Consider the following 19,030-nt stretch of genomic DNA (forward strand, 5'->3'; position numbering starts at 1 on the left):
TCAGTCAGATTTAAAGTCCCCCATCAGCTGAACAGCAAGTGTACGAGTGGACCGAGCTGCTTTTCTTCTCTTCTTCCAGGCAAACTGCTCTCGGAGTCTCTCCAGCGACCGCTCAATGGCATTAGCTTTTGGGAGAACAGATACCCTAGGTCTCAACTGTTCAACTCTTTCTTTGGCAGGTACGAGTGTCGATGTCAAACCTGGGAATTCTGTATTAGAATGTTTACTGGCTAGCATAGATTTATTCCCTGACTTCTTGGGCTTGTTTCTTCTCGCAACACTTAGTCCATTGACTGCTGTCGTTATCTTTCCAGTTCTTTGTCTGCCTTCACTGGACCTCCGTCTCTGCACAACAGTAACTGTCGGAAACCCTGCTGTGATTGTGACAGGAATTTGAGAGAGCTCAATGGTTGGGTCCAGCGCTATGCTCTGAGTCCCTAAATTGGGACGCGGTTTCGTCTTTTTTTTCCTGCCCTCATTGGCTCCTTTATCTTGTGAATGTTTTCTCTTGCCGTTCGGGATACCTGTAAGGATGGGTACAGATTGCCCTTCACCAGGGCTTTGTTGTATGATCTGTGACACTAGGATTGTGGAAGGGGAAGTTGTGGATTGAAACATCTTCTCACCAGGGTGTTGCCCAGATTGTGACGCCAAGATGAAAGTGACACTCTGGTTACAAGTGGATTTGACCACAGGTTGAGGGAAACCCATGGCTGGGGTGGATGTGGCGGTGATGTATCTCAAAGATTTAGGAATTTGCTCAGACCATTGTTGTGTCATCGGAATGGAATGAATGACATGAATTTCGGTTAAGTCGACTGCAGGTGATGGGGTCTCATCTACACCCGGGAGCTGCTGTTCGGATTGTTGTGCCAGGATTATCGTATTGATGGAAGTGACTGGAGTTTGGGGGACACCGTCACCAAGTTGTTGCTCGTGTGACATTTGGGTGGTGGGAATGGAAGGCATACTTTGGATGTTGGTGGATTCCCTCCGACGATGAGCATTCACCTCACCAGGGCCCTGACGTTTGGGTTGCGACATCACTATGGGATGGAGGTTTTCAGTTGTGTCCAATGCAGGTTGAGTCACTGGTGCTTTCTCCTTCCTTCTGCCCTTTCTTAATTGCCGGATTTTTGCTGGAGACCCATCTTGAGAACTTTCTTGATTTGGTGTCAGAGGAGATGTGAAACGTTGGCTGTTGGTGAAATCTACCATAGGTTGAAGAATCTGTTTGTTGAGGTTGATGGGGGTCAAAGTGACACTTAGGTTCTCAATTAAGTTGAACTTAGGTTGAGGGATCTCCTCAGAGGAAGTTACTAGTACCCTTTCCATTTTCCTGCCCTTCTTTGGTTTTTTAATTTTTGAGACATACCCAAAATGAGGAGTTGTTTCTTCTGCTATAACTGGATATGTGACACTGAGGTTTTGAATCAGTTCAACCTCTGGTTGTAGGATCTCTTCACCAGGCAGCTGTTTTGGTATCAGAATTGTTGGTCTGGAAGGCACACTTAGGTTGTAAGACTCGACCGTAAGTTGAGGAATCTCCTCAAGAGAAGTCATGGGTACATCCTCCTTTCTCCTTGCCTTTCCTGGTTGCCTGGTTTTTGATAGAGACCTAGCAGGAGGTGTGGTTTCTCCTGCTGTCATGGTAGATGATAGACTTAAGATGTCCAAGGAATAAACTGCAGGTTGAGGGATCTCCTTACTAGGGAATTTCTGTTCAGGTTGTGACTTTGGGATGGCAGGGAGGTTGCTAGTTGGGTGGACTGGTAACTGAGGTACCTCCTGCAGGTTGGTCAGGGGTATGTTTTCCTTTTTACTGCCCTTCTTTGGTTGCCTGTTTTTGGACGGAGATGCAGCAAGAGGACTGATTTCTGCTGTCGTCTGAGGATACTTTGCAGTCTCCATCAATGGTTCATCCTTCATCACCGCATTGGAAGGCTCTGACTTACCCTCACTCAGTCTTTGTGTGGCTGTTTGATCTATAACTTTCTCCTTTCTTTTCCTGCCTTTACCCTTTTTCTTCTTTTTCTTGGCTCTGTCTTTCTCCTTTTTCTTTTTCTTCTCCGAGCTTTGCGACTCTTTGTCAGTGTCAGCGGTTGAAGTGGAGGAGACTGTTGCGAGCACCTTGATGAAGTCCTCGGCGGCGGTGACCATGTTACCGAGGAAGGGTTCCTCTGGGTAGGGCAAGGTGGCATCCGTCATGCCTTCCGTCTCGCTGTCACCCTTCTCCTTGGGAGGTGCCCTTGTCACCACATCAATGACATCGATGCCACCGTAGTCGTACGGGACAGCCTCCTTCACCACAGCGATGGGCAGCTTCTCGTATCGTTTGCATCTGGGATCGTTGGATAGAAAATATCTTTTGGTTTAGGAGCAACATTAGCTGAAAGTATAGAGGAAAAGATACTTACACGCCATACCAGTGGCGCTCTGCACAGTGCTCCTCGTAGATAAGATCGAAGCAAGGCGAGCCAATCACATTGAAGAATGTCTGCCCAACCACCCTGGAGGATGTGTCATTGACTTGGCGGAGGCAATTTTTCAACCTGCGTTATATAAATGAATCTCAATCTATTTGTGTGTTTTTGCATGCTGCATAGGCTGTATTTTTCTACTCACGCTTCGTCACAGTCACAGTGACAGATGGAGTGAAACTTGAAATTGGTGTAGCCGTATTTGGTGGAAAAGGCGTGGATGACGTGAGGACAGTTGTCATGTGTGCGGCAGCAGCTATCCGTCTTCTTAAACTTCCCTAAATTATGTATTGGGAGTTACTGTATGTTGTCAAAAGTTATTGGGGTAAAAAAATAAAATTCTTCTTTAAATTTAAAAGTTTACTGAAATATATTATAGCAGGATAATTTGGAATAGGTTTCTTTGCCCCCCCCCCCCCCCCCCCCAGAAATTTTAACCCTTAAAGTGCATGTGACACGAAAAAGCATGTTTATTTCATAATGCACGTGGTATTTTATGCTCCTGAATGATATGGACTGCTTGGATGTGTGTGGAAGCGATCGCTATATTTATTTAATTTTTTGAATCCCGCGCCATGGAAATGAGTGACTTCCGGCTTGGGTCTTGCATTGAGGAGGAGGGCGCTGTGACGTGTACGGTAGAAGGCGTCCTCTTCACTATACAGCGTACTGTTGTGTATGAGGACGAAGGATTCAGCTGATTTTGCGGATTGCTACGTTTATTTTTCGCATCATGCCAGCCAAACAGCTGCAGAAAAATCATTCTGTATGAGGGAGAGGCGTATGCGCCTTTTTGAAGTTTCAAAAGGTTCCCATTCGCCGTGGATATTGGCTAAACAAGCCCGACTACTGTGGAACCATTGGACTTACGAGGAAGTGAGTAAACATCTTGTTTAGAACAGGGTGACCCAAAAAAAATGGGCCCCAACTCTAATTAGGCCCCGTTTCTTAGTGTTTCGTCCGAATGAAATGAAACTTTGGTCATAACTAGTTTATTATATTCAAAACATCACATCAAAACACAAGGGTCTTTGGCCTTTTTTTCTCCGTTCTACAGCATATGTTCTAGATGGCCTCCATTTAGCTCCATGCATTTCTTGAGGCGCAGCACAAAGTTGTCTATGACGTTCTTACAGACTGAATTGGTAATGGCTCTCATCTCCTCACTGATGGCTTTCTTGAGTTTCGTGATGGTTCTGGGTTTCTCTGCGTAGACTCTGTCCTTAAGATAGCCCCAAAGAAAAAAATCTGGGGGGCTTAGGTCTGGGCTATGGGGTGCCCACTCAAAATCAGTCTTGAGACTGATCACTCGGCCTCCGAAGTTCTCTTTCAGCCAATCTCGGGACAGGTTTGAGGTGTGAGAACTTGCTCCGTCTTGCTGGAACCAGAACTTGCTCATGAGCGACGGGTAGATGGTCTAGAACTCATTCTTGAAGGTTTTGAGGACCTCCACATACCGCTCCTTGGTGAAGGAGATATCACATAAAGTTTACACGGGGCCCGTTTTTTTTGGGTCACCCTGTATTATGTCAAATATTAATACAGCTATTACAAAGTAAACACTACAAAATTTCTTTAAATAAATGAAACCCGAGTCTGTTCTGTGCCGCCCCGCGGTCCGCTCTCACCTCTGACTAGGCTGGGACGCGAACCCGCGCGCCGCGACAAATCTAGTCGGCAGGCAAGCTCGGTAACCACTGCGCCAATAAAGCTCGAGCCAACGGTGCAGCCGTTAGCGACCTTACATGAAGGAATCGGCGGGGAGGTTTCAACGTGCTACAACGGATACACTTTCTGTGTACCCGTTACACTCTCGCCCCGAAACCTTCGCTGCCGATCCCGGACGAGCCCCCATTTGAAACCCGAGTCTGTTCTGTGCCGCCCCGCGGTCCGCTCTCACCTCTGACTAGGCTGGGACGCGAACCCGCGCGCCGCGACAAATTTAGTCGGCAGGCAAGCTCGGTAACCACTGCGCCAATAAAGCTCGAGCCAACGGCGCAGCCGTTAGCGACCTTACATGAAGGAATCGGCGGGGAGGTTTCCACGTGCTACAACGGATACACTTTCTGTGTACCCGTTACATAAAGGACTACTTACGTTTGATCATTGATAGGCATGTAAAAAGCTCTCCTCATGCATATTAGCAGCACGTTAGCTGTAAAACAACTGCAGCCACCCTCATCCGGGGAACAAACTGTAAATTGCTCTCTGCTGGGCGGTTTGCCGATCCGCAAAGACAATCGACAACCCAGTCGTCATGTCAAATAATCCAGGCTATTTATGTGAGATTTTCCGCTTCGAAGACTTTGAAACATCACTCGGTTCGGGTTAGCATGTCGGCTAGCTGTCACGCCTTTTGGTTTGTTTCCATTCTCCGAAGCCGGGGAAGGGAAATGACATATGTCCGATTTAGGTGTCATAAAATATCGTTCGGGAGGTGCGACAGTAAAGGTGAAGTCGACAGTTTTGACCATTATGGAGTAATTTTGCCATGTTGTCCTGAATAAATGCATTTTTATTATTTCATATTCCATTTAGCACAAGACTGTTATTTGTCATGACCATGCCATTTACTTAGCAATTGGGGAAAATATTTGGATAAAAAGAATATCCAGTAAAAATATTGAAGTAAAGAGACAGAAACAATGACATTTTGCAGCTCTCTTCGTCGCGTTTTCTTCGTTGTGAATAGTTCCCTCTCGACGGGCTGACTGGTCCTTCTCAAGCCATTTATACAGGGTGACCCAAAAAAAAGTTCACACTGCCATAATACAACTTAAATGCCATGTTCATTCATCTTAGAATTAGAATTTAATCACAAATTATACATTGTTGTAAAGAACATGTACAGTACACTCTATTTTTCAATGTGTCCTCCCTTAAGTGTCACAACAGCCTCCATGCGCCTGCGGAACGCATGACAGGTCTTCTTTATGTAGGATGCTGTCATCTTTTCCCAAGATCTTACAATGGACCTCTCCAAGGCTGACACAGAAGTTTGTGGCTTCTTACAGGCACTGTCCTCCACAGTTGCCCATATGCTATAATCCAGGGGATTGAGATCTGGACTTTGGGGTGGCCACATATCACCTTGTCAATCAAGTTTTTGGTCCGCACAGATCGGCACTTCCAGACCCAGGTTTTCGTGAGGCTGTTCCCGTATCTTTCAGCTTCTTTTTAACTTTGTAGACTGCACATCTGGATATTCTCAGATTTGCTGCAATCTCAGTAGGTGTCAGACCAGCACGCAGCAATTCAGGTACAGCTAAAGTTTTCTTCATTTTCAGCAGAAGCACAGGAATTGTAGAGACGAGAGATTACCAGCTGCATTGAGTGACCTTAATGAATCACTTAAGCATGACAACCTATTTAGATATGTTTCAATGGCTTTTAAACAAGCAGTCAACTGAGTGTTTTTTTTGGGTCACCCTGTATAGCTATTGGGGAAAAATACTTGGATAAAAAAAATATCCTGTAAAAATATTGGAGTAGAGAGACTGAAACAATGACATTTTGCGGCTCTCTTCGTCGCGTTTTCCTCGTTCTGAATAATTCCCCCTCAATGGGCTGAATAGTAAAACCGATGAGCCCAGTCTACCGCTGACGTCATCCTTCTGTTGGGGACGCTAAAGCCCTATAATGGTAGGCGTGGCTAACCGGCAGATTAAAAGACTTAATTTCTCATCATCTGCGCTTTGCTAAATTGTTGTATATAGTCGAATCGTCTCAAAATATGATTCTAATTCACATAATAATGCCATTTAAGACTTTTTTTCTCCTGTCGTATGCTCTTTAAATATCATTTCGATAAAAAATAACAAGTGAATGTAAACTGCGTCATGACTTGCTGCCTGCTCGTTTCTTGCTGTGTGTCCTTATACAAAGCACAAATAACATCAGATAAACATCAGAAGATAAATCTATTTTGGGGCAACTTTTGGTCTTCACTTTATGGCCAAGTTTTGATTGAGGAAGTTACAATTTTGCCAAAAAGCTACTGACAGCACTTGGTCTTTATATCAGGGGTTGGGAACCTTTTTGGCTGAGAGAGCCATGAACACCACATATTTTGAAATGTAATTCTGTGAGAGCCATAAAATATGTTTAAAACTAAAAACACATGTAATATGTGGTGGAAAACAGACAAGGCTGAAAAAGCCGTTTCTGCTCTTGCACTCCTCTTTCTGTATTTTAAGCTAAACAACTGTTGTGTATGATAGAACAATATTTCTACCGTAATTTCCCGAATATAACGCACATCCCCCCCCCCAAAATCAACTTGTAAAATCATGGTGCGCATTATACACGGGTACAGGGATGGAGACAGAAATATATATATATATACATATATATATATACAGTGGTACCTCTACATACGAAGTTAATCCGTTCCAGGACCTTGTTTGTAAGTCAAAATGGTCGTATGTCGAGCAGGATTTTCCCATAGGAATACATTATAATTCCATTATTCGTTCCGCAGCCCAAAAACCTTCACTAAATCCTTAAAAAATACTGCTGGTACTATTACAAATGGCGATTACACATAGCAAAACAAATAAATTATAAATCAAAATCGGAATAATAATAATAATAATAATAATTCCTGTATTAATGTAACGAATCGGGTTCTAATGTGGCGGACGTTTTTTGCTGACCCTGAACGCACCGCGGGGCTGACGTGCCAGAGACAGACCGGTGAGCTCGAGCTTTGAATGTTTTCTTGAGAACACCGTCAATTGCGGCAGACAGAAGGTGTTTTTGTTTTGAATAAGTTGTGAAATAAATGATAAAAACGTGGCGAAGTTGGCGATTTCTCTGGAGATGTTACCACAATAAGAATTGTCAGCTTAACTTATAAAGACTGGCGAACGATGGTCGGAGGAGGACCGTGGAGATGTATTGTTGAGCCATTTCACGGATGCCCACCCTACGCTCATATTTTTCTGTCATTTGCATCTTCATTTAGAAGGTAAGCGTCAACTTTTTCCTTGTTTCACCACCTGTACCAACCTTTTCTGAAACCAGTGTTGATTTGTCACACAAGAAAATCCGCTTTGCATTCGTCTGCGGTGCTGCCATTGTCGTCGTATTTCGAGCATGTCGTCGGATGTAGAAACAAATGGCGAGTCAAATTTTACGTCGGATGTCGAAAAGTTCGTGTGTCGAAGCGATCGTATGTAGAGGTACCACTGTATATATATATATATATATATATATATATACATATATATATAGAGAGAGAGAGAGAGAGATCGATTTTTTTCTTTTTTGACACGGCCATGTTGTGTTGAAGAAAACGTATGCGGCAATCCGTTGCCAACCATTATGGTACATGACGTCAGCATTTTGTTTCGGTAATACTTCACTCTAATTGGTCGAATGATTTTGTCTGTGTTAAAATTCTGCTTTTTTCACTCTTCATAAAGCACAGAATTTAGTTTCTTGAACTCATTTGAGTCAACGTTTATTGCAACTCGGCAACTCAGACCATAACAAACGTAACACAACATAGACGTCCTGTGTCCGTCAACTATAACTGTCCCTCGAGAAACTCAAACCCAAATAACAATAGTTATCTTGTGACCGTCTACAGCGATGCGCTCTTTCTGATTTCCGACTTCAGTCCTCACTTTTATTTTACCGTATCAATCCATGGAAGAAACATTTATTCATCATGATGAAACGAGCAAGTTATACAGCATCATTATTGGTGCTAAAATTAGGGTTCGCGTTATACACGGTTACAATAATTTCCCCTAGATTTTACAAGTAAATTTGGGGTGTGCGTTATACACGGGTGCGCCTTATATTCGGGAAATCACGGTATATGCTGCCATAGCAGATTAATGGCACATTAAGCCCCCTAACTTTTTAATTTGTCCATTTTACCCTGAAAACCTCCATTTACAGACGTCGCACAACCGCTTTTGTTTCAACCCAGCCATAAAACGAAAGTATTGTATGTATTATTCAAAATGTCTGTCGTTTTTAGCTTAGAATCATTAATTGATGTCTCATAATTCATTTAGAAAAAAACGACTTTAAAAAATTATTCACTGACATATTTTAAACTTTTAAACAAATTATGTCACAATGAAAAAAATGGCGTCTGTAAAAAAGTCACGGATATCTACCTCGTAACTATCGCTTCATTGTATTTTTTTGTTACTGTCGCCTTTTCTCCGATAGATGATAAATTATTGATCCAAACAAAGAAAAATGGGAAAAAAACGCTTAAAAGGGTAAATATACGAAAAAGAAAATCTCGACCACTCCTTGATGTCTGCAATTTCTGCATCAAGACCCTTGTTATATCACCATGTTTCACCCATAAAATCACCCAAAAAAATCCAGCTGTGGCCATTCACAGCTGTGTCTTGACACTCTCTCATACATGCTACATGGAGTTTTTGGATCGAAACAAGTACGCGATAATATCTCGTTAAAGTATCATGGCGTCTGTAATTATTTTCTCGTGTGCTCTCACCTCCAGATAGGGTTTTGCTGTTTAGAAACCTTTTTTTTAAATTTTTTTTAACTAATTTAACAATGAAATTTTTGTTGACGCGTAATAATTCCCAAAACCATTTTGGAACACTTACATTTTTATTAAAGTACAAATAATCATGTAAATAACAATAATTAATCACAAATAAACAATGAGGTTAAATGCTGATAGCATTTACTAGTGCAAAAGAATGGAAAGTAAACAGATTCAGAACACTGACTTTGCTTTTCCAACATTATTCAATTCTTGAAAAAAAATTCTAGCATTAGTATTATAGTATACTTCTATATTTAATAGTAGTATAATAATTATAATTAGTGATGCACGATAATGCATTTTTCAGCCAATACCGATAACCGATAATTTCCTCCTCGTTCCAACCGATAACCGGTAATGTCAAGCCGATAATTTTATTAAAAGATTTATGTAAAATTTTAAAGTATACACAAGAGAAAATATTACTGTAGAAAAATATTATTGCTCTTTTTTTCCAACATCAAATGTGACAAATAGTAAATTCCAACATCTAAATGAAGACAGATTGTCTGACATTGTGTAATGGTAAACGTTTGGCAACAATTACTTAGAGTAAATACATAAGTTGCACAAAAATGACTTTAAAAGTAAGCCATTCCTAACGTATAACATTACTACACAGCAAAAACACAACTCCTTAAAGCTAGTTAAATTCCCTTGTTTTCAGTGTAAATCTATTGGAAATAAGTGAAATTAACTGCCAGCACTTCAAGTATATTTCACTCAGATTTCTTGAAGAAAAATAGCCAGCTAAAAATAAGCTTAACAGCCTTATTTTAAGCAATAAATTATTATACATAGTCCTAAAAAAAACTTGTCAGAAATGTTCTTTATTCAAGAATATGTATGGTTCAAAACATTATTTGAAAGCAATTTTTTCTTGATTTAGGTGAAAAATGACTTTTTTTTTTTTTTAGATGTTTGGGCTTAATAAGAACAAATGGCAATATTTAGTTCAAGTAAGTGGAATAATCTGGCGCATTCATCTGTTAACTAGTCTTCAACACTCAAACAAGATGGGGAAAATTATTTGATTAGATTTAAGAAGAATGATCAGATTAAGACGTCATAAATTTAAAGCGTACTGAATGCATTACTGACTGGTTGACTTCTTTGTGTGGTTTGGTACATGTTAAAATTATCAACTAACCACTGTGCCGTCATGATAAACATGCTTTCTTGACATCACTTGTGAAATCGTCCTTGGTAAAACTGATGTGATCGGCATGTCTTTCACGAAGAATCGTGGTCGTATAAACTGCATTATTTTTTCATCCAGGGGTTTGGCTATCGGGTCATTTCGGGAATTTCCTCCCGCCTGCGGCCTTCAGTCCGCCCGGCTGCCAAACTAGCACCGGCGCTAGGCCTCTGTCTTGAACCGGAGTGGCGGCGGCAGCTAAGTTCGTGCGGATATCCGCCCGCCCCGGCCGGCTCGCTGCGCCGTATTCGGTGCATGGCTCTGCTCTGCCCACCTAGGGCGAGGCGGCGGCGGCCTGCCGGACCGGCGGGCTCCGTCGGAAGCAGTGTTGTTAATAACGGCGTTACAATATAACGGCGTTACTAACGGCGTTATTTTTTTCAGTAGTGGGTAATCTAATTAATTACTTTTCTCATCTTGGCAACGCCGTTACCGTTACTGAAGACAGAAAGGCATGCGTTACTATGCGTTACTATATTGGTCGAAAAGTCTGAGGGAGACGGACTCACCGAGACGACAGAGCAGAGCAGGAGTAGGGAGGAGGCAAGAAAGTTGTGACGCCGAGCAAACGCGATGCTAGGTAGCTCCAATAATACATGTTGTAGCCGATAGCCTACAAACTACGCGCGCATGTTATGGTAGATATGGTAGACATGGTAGATATGGTAGATATGACATGTACTGTACATAGATATAACTAGATGCAAAATGACAGACATGGCACTAAATGAGTGAGTAGACAGCCGCCATCTTAAAGCAGTAGACTTTTTAGGACGGCTCTGTTGTAGAGCAGGGGTCTCCATCTGCCGGGCCACGGACCGATACCGGTCCGTGGCGCATTTGCGACCGGGCCGCAAAGAAAAAAATAATTTAATAACGACCGCATTCTGGCTGAATTGGCCCTGTGCCCCTGCTTAACACACCAATATATCTGTCTACTCTAGATATAATACTACGGGATAGATTACAATGCTGTCATAGAAGTCCATTGATTGGACTGCTAACAGTACATCTTGTTTGTGTATATAATATATCTATATGCGCTTGTCCACAATAATAGCGTATTACCAGGCCGCGACGCAGCACATTTGTTCCCGGAAATAATTAGCCCCCACACGAGCAAAGACGAGCCTACAACCTCGAAGACCCACGAACTGTGAAGGAGTGGACTCGTGACCCGTTTGTGAATAAACAGAGAGATCGCAAATGACGGCGACCTTATTAAACGTACATTTGAGACAACAACTCTACCGAGGTTCTGGATTAAAGTCATTCTGGAATATCCTGACATCGCGACAAGAGCGTTGAAAACCTTGCTACAATTTCCAACATCGTATCTTTGTGAAGCGGGCTTCTTAATTAATGTTTAACGACAACGCGAAGTCCTTAATGGTGAGCGCGGTGTAAAGCTGTTGTGTGAAGCTTACATGGCAGGATGAATCTGAGGAGAACTTTTCTACTAGTCCTTCCATGATCAAACGTAAGTTAATATTCCTTTCTTTCAAGAAAGTTTGTAGTGTTTACTTTGGAATCGCTGCATTTGCGCATTTTGCGGCTAGGTTTAACGTTACGCACATGCGCAGAACCGCATCGTTGCAATTTTTGATGGGTTGCAAAATTTGTGAGAACACCAGTCCGTGAAAAAAAGACCCAAATAGCACCGGTCCGTGGTGCAAAAAAGGTTGGGGACCCCTGTTGTAGAGAACCTTCCTAGTGAACCTAAGTAACTTTTTATCTAAAATACTTCTAAATCGGCAAAATCTTTACTTGAATCTATCTTTAAATGATGAAACAGTTTTAAAACTTTCATATGTCGAAAGTAGAGAGAAGGAAACTAATGCAATAATGGGATCAATTTTAACAACTTTTAACAGTTGATTCAGGGTAAAGGGTAAATTAGGGTAAAGAATTGGGCTCGGGCCAATTGTACCAAAAACCTTCACAAAAAACTTCACATAGTGTGGCCAATGTTTTTTTGTTTTTTTTTTTGAGGGAAAAAAAAAAAAAGTAATTATCACCAATTACTTTGCCAAGTAACTAATTACTCTTACATTCAGGTAATTGAGTTACTAACGCAATTACTTTTTGGGAGAAGTAATTTGTAACTATAATTAATTACTTTTTTTCAGTAAGATTAACAATACTGGTCGGAAGACAGCTACTTGTCGACTATCGGTCTCGTTAGATGCTTAGCCATAGATGGGAGTTTACCACCCGCTTTGGGTTGCATTCCTTTCAACCCGACTCCGGGAGGACCGCAGCATCTCTGTATCATTACAAGCCCCGTAGCTTCCTTTATAGTTTGTGTTTACAATAGCTTTAGCATTCACGCTAGCAGCAGCCTCGTATTCGTTCCAAAAATCATTGTGATGCAGTTTTAAATGGCTGCTGGATTATTGGTGTTCAATGAGGACGCTTTCTTTACGCCTCGTGGAACTCTTTTGTAGATGGCGAGAGCGTCGTTTATTTCATTTCACACACGGGAAAAGCAACGCACGCTAGTGAGAGCGCCTCAACACTGATGTGTAACACCGCCTCTTCTATGACGCCGTACTCCTCAATCCCTCCTCCCACAGGGGCTTCAGAGAGGGGAGGGGTTGAGCAGGTGGCGGTGGAGAAGTGGAGAAAACTGCTTGGATGCGCACATTTGGAGGCTAAATCAAGTATATAATTATTGGATTATCGGTCTATTTTTAAAAAATCTGTATTATCTGTGTGACGTCATAATTGCCATAATCGGCCGATAATTATCGGTAACCGATATTATCGTGTATCTTTAATTATAATAATTATTCGTTGCCAATCATATTTGTCATAAAGAGTGTCATTTGAAAGCTATTCTTAGTGTAGAATCTTTATTCTGTAGTATTTACTGGACATATTATCAAATTAATTCTGAGGTATGTGGAATTAACTCCAGAAATCGTTATTTAAATGACGAACATGACGTGCTTTTATTTTGAAATGTTCACAGGAGGTACATTCGCTAAGCCGCTAACCAAAAGCTTTACACTCCGTAAAAAACATTCTTCGTCATTGCTTGTGGTGTGACTAATAGATTTAATTTTTTTTCGATAGCAAATGCTGTTAACCAGCTGTTGAGTGTTATTGTATGACTGATTAGAACTGTAGTGCATTGTTTCGCCACAGGGTGTGCTGTCGTGTATTTTATGTTCAGTGGGAAGAAGAGGAAAGCTAAAAGAGGCATTAGCGGCCTGATCTCAACATTCTCCCTCACTGCACTTTGGGTTTCATGGAGGGCACGTTCGCTCATGTGTTTGAAATAAACGATAGCCGACGCGCAAAGTAGCAAGTGAGCTGTAAAAATAGCGAGCTTAGTGGCATGAAAAACGCTGGAAAGCTAAGTGAAGCTAACGAACAGCTAAGCGGAGCTAAGCGATGCTAAACGGAGCTAAGCGAAGCTAAACGGCGCTAAATGAAGCTAAGCGACTGATACTCAGTCCGTTGTCGTTGAACAGTCCATTGTAGTGCGTGTGTGTGGGGGAGAGAAAATATAAATGCAGCATTCACGTGGCTTACTTTTTTGTTTTGTTATTTGTTTGTTTGGTATGCTGACATAATTATACATGACGAATATTTGGGGGTGCTGCTGACTCCGGTGGCTCAAGCCCTTGCTTGTTGGGGCAAGGGCAACTGGTTGGGGGCCCCCTACTGGTTGGGGGCCTAAGGCCATCGCCTACTTCGCCTGGATAGTAGATCTGCCTATGCCCCTACGGGAAGTCGTGGCGCAATGTCTGTAGGAGCTGTCTCGTCAACTGATTGTGAAGTTTATGACCCTATTTAAGCAGCCTATCAAATTCTCCGAAGTATTATGGTGAAAGAGAGTTAACTGCTATGAAATAGGAACTCAGTACTAAATTGTACACAGTCTTTACTCATTTTTGGCTTTTGCCTTCGAACATATTTCATATATTTTGAAAGAAATCATAATAATGACTATGCAGGACCTTTAAATTTCATTCTTTGTTTTAGGGTTAGTTTGATTGTAAACTTCAACCAAATCCTGAACACAAAAATGTGATTCTGCAACCTTCATTTAGCCAAACATGGCACAATTTTATTTTTGGTGTATAATGTAGTAGTAAAATGAAGTCTCACCTAACTGGTCATAATGGTCTGCCATGTTTCCAGGTCCACACCACAAGGTCCCGGGGTACGTGAAGCCTCTTTTAGCTCTCCTCAGCATTTCCTCGGACCCCCTCTTCTTGGCCTCCTCCTTAGCCATAAAAGGCAGCACATCTTGCTCTGACCCACGCTCCTCCACCGGCGACCTGACCGTAGCGCGGACCGCCTCTCTGTCCAGGTAAGACAGAACCACCAAGACGAGCCACCACATGGCCGAGGGCAAGGGGATCACCGCTCGGCTCCTCCGGGGCCTTTTTAGAGCTCTGGACACCCTCCCACTCGGGTGGTGTGATGAATATTACCTTGACTACACAAGGAGGGGTTTGCTGGTAATAGAATCGATTCAATGTGGAGCTGGATGTAAACATGAAGGGGGGTGGGTGTAACACATTGAATGCGCTGACAGATGACCGTGAGTAACCTACCAACCTCCCCCCGCCTCCATATGCACTGCCCCTACTACTAACGAGTATTTGGGGCACACAGTGAAATGGGTCGAGATCTGTGGAAGGAAGACGTAAATTGAAAGTGATTGTTATTTCTCCTTTTTTGTCACCATAACTTTGGCACCTTGGCATCATTTAACATCCTTTCAACACCATTTCAAATCCAAAATGTATCAAAAATTTAAATTCATAAACATTTATTTCCAATTGCAAATTTAAAGCAACACGATGTAACTTTTCAGTTTTGGTCGGTTTTAGCGACACCAGCGGACAAAAGTAGTAGTGTTTTGCCTTAACTCATTTGCCCCCAAAAATGTAAAAATAAGTTTTATATGTAATAGGGCTGTCAAAATTATCGCGTTAACGGGCGTTAATTTTTTGTAATTAATCACGTTAAAATATTTGACGTAGCAAAGTGTCATTTCCACTTGTTACTTGTGTTTTTGGGTGTTTTGCCACCCTCTGCTGGTGCTTGGGTGCGACTGATTTAATGGGTTTCAGCACCATAATTATTACTGACATCAACAATGGTGAACTACAAGTTTATTTTTTATTGAAAATTTTAAGAACTTTAATAAAACGAAAATATTAAGAGGGGTTTTACTATAAAATTTCTATAACTTGTACAAACATTTATCGCTTTAACATAATGTTAATAACGTTAATTCCATCTTGTTTATTGTTATAATAAACAAATACAGTACTTATGTAAAGTATGTTGAATCCATATATCCGTCTTGTGTGTTATCGTTCCATTCCCACAATAATTTACAGAAAAATATGGCATATTTTATAGATGGTTTCAATTGCGATTAATTAATTTTTAAGCTGTGATTAACTCAATTAAAAATTTTAATCGTTTGACAGCCCTAATTTTTAATTGTTTCAGTGTCCCAAAGACGTACAGTATTTATATGTCTTTTACGGGGGTTTTTTTCACAAGAGACAATTCTAGGTTCTGATTCAACCTAGCTCCAAAGCACAATGCTGAAAATCCATATTAAAGAAATAAAACTGACCACTGGAGAGCAGTAGCGCATTTGGTAAGACCCCCAACCCGATTCAACGGAACAAACGGCCGGGCCGCACGGCCGGGGCGCCGTTGGAAAACGACCGAATGGACATCCAGGTTGCCAGGCGGCGGACGACCGAGCAGAACAACCGGGAGGACGCCCGGGATGCCAGGCACTGGATGACCGAGCAGAACGACCGGGACCACCAGTGCAGCGGACGATGCCGTTGAGTCCGTGCTGCTCGCCGAGCAGAGCCTGCACCGCCGTGCTCGGCCGCTCGCAACCCCCGCACCCTCCAGTGTCCTGCACGGAAACACACACGGCCAAACCAGTCCCCCCCCCAGGAACACAAGTTTCCCAGGCAATATGATGGCTTGCACAGTGCTCCTTGAGATGTTTAAAGCTTGGGAAATCTTTTTGTATCCAAATCCGGCTTTAAACTTCTCCACAACAGTATCTCGGACCTGCCTGGTGTGTTCCTTGGTTTTCATAATGCTCTCTGCACTTTAAACAGAACCCTGAGACTATCACAGAGCAGGTGCATTTATACGGAGACTTGATTACACACAGGTGGATTCTATTTATCATCATCGGTCATTTAGGACAACATTGGATCATTCAGAGATCCTCACTGAACTTCTGGAGTGAGTTTGCTGCACTGAAAGTAAAGGGGCCGAATAATATTGCACGCCCCACTTTTCAGTTTTTTATTTGTTAAAAAAGTTTAAATTATCCAATAAATGTTGTTCCACTTCACCATTGTGTCCCACTTGTTGTTGATTCTTGACAAAAAAATTAAATTTCATATCTTTATGTTTGAAGCCTGAAATGTGGCGAAAGGTTGCAAGATTCAAGGGGGCCGAATACTTTTGCAAGGCACTGTATTAAGGGCAACATAAATTAACTTGACGTGATAAAATGTCTTTTTCTACCAAAACCCCCTTTCCTCCAAAGTGAAGATTTACTTTGGGAACGAACAAACATGGAAGTTTCTTGCATCGCCATGGAAACAAGCATGAACCGACCGTGACCGACATCTTAATGCAAAGAGGCAATAAGGGAAGGGGGTAAAAGCTTTTGACTGTGGAATGTGGAGGAAGATACTCGGATGATCCAGAAAGGAACAGACAACACACAGGTCAAGCAGTCCGAAACAGCTGGTACCTAAAAGCATTTTTAACGTCAGTGTCAAGGTTTCCGAGAACTGCTCGACATTGCTGAGTGCGCCAAAAGAAAAGGCTCTTGTCAGCTTTGCAGTCACACGGTTGCTCTTAACAGGCACAGGGTCAGGCACAGGCCTCTCCTCCAGGCACACCAATCGGATTGGAGGAAGGCGGAGAGAAATGATGTCATATCGTCAGAGGCAACGCTCCACTTGATGTAGGAGGATGGGGAGGAGAGCAAGACAAGTCATAGGCCAATTTTAGACAAATACTGTACATACATATATACTGCCCTCTTCAGGACAACATTGGAAAGTGCATTTGTGTGGGCATTTTCACTGCAAAGAGAACAGGTGTGGAAAAACCCCGAAGAAAGAGAATAATGAGAATAATAATCATGGAAAAATTAAAACTATAAGTGTATGTAGTTCTGAATTAATGAAAATATATTTTTTAAGAATAAAATTCAAAAACACATTTTTAGAGGTAGTTTTTCCTTTTGATTTTATATTCATTTTCCAATTTTTGAAAAAAAAAATCCCACTACGCTTGTCCCTACTTTTTTTTTAGTAAATAATAAGTAATATTTTTTTCAAGGATTTTTTAAATTATTAATCATTTAAGAGAGAAATATTTGGGGGGTATTGTTTTATTGTTCTTTTTTTCCCCCTAATCAAAAAAAGTCAATCTGAAAATATGTTTGCATAATTTGAATTTCTTGAAAATATGAGGGGTTTCTGCCCCCCATAACCTTTTCTTTACATTTTGATTGTGTTTAGTTCAGGCAAGACATTTTTACAAATGATGACAATTAGGTTATATTTTTTGTAGGGCTGTCAAACGATTAAAATTTTTAATCGAGTTAATCACAGCTTAAAAATTAATTAATCATAATTAATCGCAATTCAAACCATGTATAAAATATGCCATATTTTTCTGTAAATTATTGTTGGAATGTAAAGATAAGACGGATATTTAAATTCAACATACTGTACTTAAGTACTGTATTTATTGATTATAACAATAAATCATCAAGATGGCATTAACATTAACATTCTGTTAAAGCGATCCATGGATAGAAAGACTTGTAGTTCTTAAAAGATAAATGTTAGAACAAGTCATAGAAATTTTATATTAAAACCCGTCTTAACGTTTTCGTTTTAATAAAATTTGTAAAACTTTCAATCAAAAAATACACTAGTAGCTCACCATTGTTGATGTCAATAATTACACAATTCTCATGGTGCTGAAACCCATAAAATCAGTCGCACCCAAGCGCCAGCAGAGGGCGACAAAACAAAAAAAACACAAGTAACAAGTGGACATCACACTGCTGTCATTTTAATCTGTTTGAGCGGGCATGTGCGTTAATTGCGTCAAATATTTTAACGTGATTAATTTAAAAAATTAATTACCGCCCGTTAACGCGATCATTTTGACAGCCCTAATTTTTTGGAAAAAAATCATATTTATATCCTTTTTGTAGTTTTCAGAGAAAAAGTTTTTGTTCAATTACAAAAATGATTATGAAGATTCATTTCTGATTATGTTTTTTTTTTTCTTTTTATTGAAACAAATCAAATTAAGTTAGGACACCTGGTAGCATAAATCTGCAAACAACTGATGCCTGTTATTATTTTAAAAAATATATATATATATTTTTAAATGATTGCTGGAGTCCTCTGAATTTATTTTAGAAAATTGTAAATACATTTAATCTTAAAAACATCAATCATTTTATGATTGGCTAAGTAACATCTTTAATTTAAGAACCATCCACTCCATTTACAGTGATGGCCAAAAGTATTGGCACCCCTGCAATTCTGTCAGACAATGCTCAATTTCTCCCAGAAAATGATTGCAATTACAAATGCTTTGGTGGTAACAATTTCTTTTATTTTGCTTGCAATGAAAAAAAAAAACAAAAGATAGTGGGGGGAAAAATCATTATCATTTTACACAAATCTCCAAAAATGGGCCGGACAAAAGTATTGGCACCCTCAGCCAAATACTTGGTAGCACAACCTTAAGACAAAATAA

General features: G+C 40.9%; 1 protein-coding gene across 1 annotated transcript; it reads right to left on the reverse strand.

The window, feature by feature from the left end:
• LOC130917712 (uncharacterized) lies at positions 1 to 14,664 on the reverse strand. The gene is made up of 4 exons (XM_057839356.1): positions 14,342 to 14,664; positions 2,626 to 2,758; positions 2,418 to 2,552; positions 1 to 2,341 (listed from the first exon to the last, which is right to left on the reverse strand). The coding sequence occupies exons 1-4, from the start codon at positions 14,577 to 14,579 to the stop codon at positions 1 to 3; spliced, it is 2,847 nt and encodes a 948-aa protein (XP_057695339.1). The 5' UTR covers positions 14,580 to 14,664.
• Positions 14,665 to 19,030: the final 4,366 nt, after the last annotated feature.

The sequence above is a fragment of the Corythoichthys intestinalis genome, chromosome 6, assembly GCF_030265065.1.
Source record: "Corythoichthys intestinalis isolate RoL2023-P3 chromosome 6, ASM3026506v1, whole genome shotgun sequence".
In the NCBI taxonomy this organism is placed as follows: domain Eukaryota; kingdom Metazoa; phylum Chordata; class Actinopteri; order Syngnathiformes; family Syngnathidae; genus Corythoichthys; species Corythoichthys intestinalis.

Excerpts from the sequence above, each read along its gene's own strand:
- LOC130917712 (XM_057839356.1), bottom strand. The coding sequence starts at position 14,579 with ATGTGGTGGCTCGTCTTGGTGGTTCTGTCTTACCTGGACAGAGAGGCG. Across the intron at positions 2,553-2,625 it reads CACTGTGACTGTGACGAAGC|GTTGAAAAATTGCCTCCGCC; the intron begins GTGAGTAGAAAA and ends TATATAACGCAG. Across the intron at positions 2,342-2,417 it reads GAGCGCCACTGGTATGGCGT|ATGCAAACGATACGAGAAGC; the intron begins GTAAGTATCTTT and ends CAACGATCCCAG.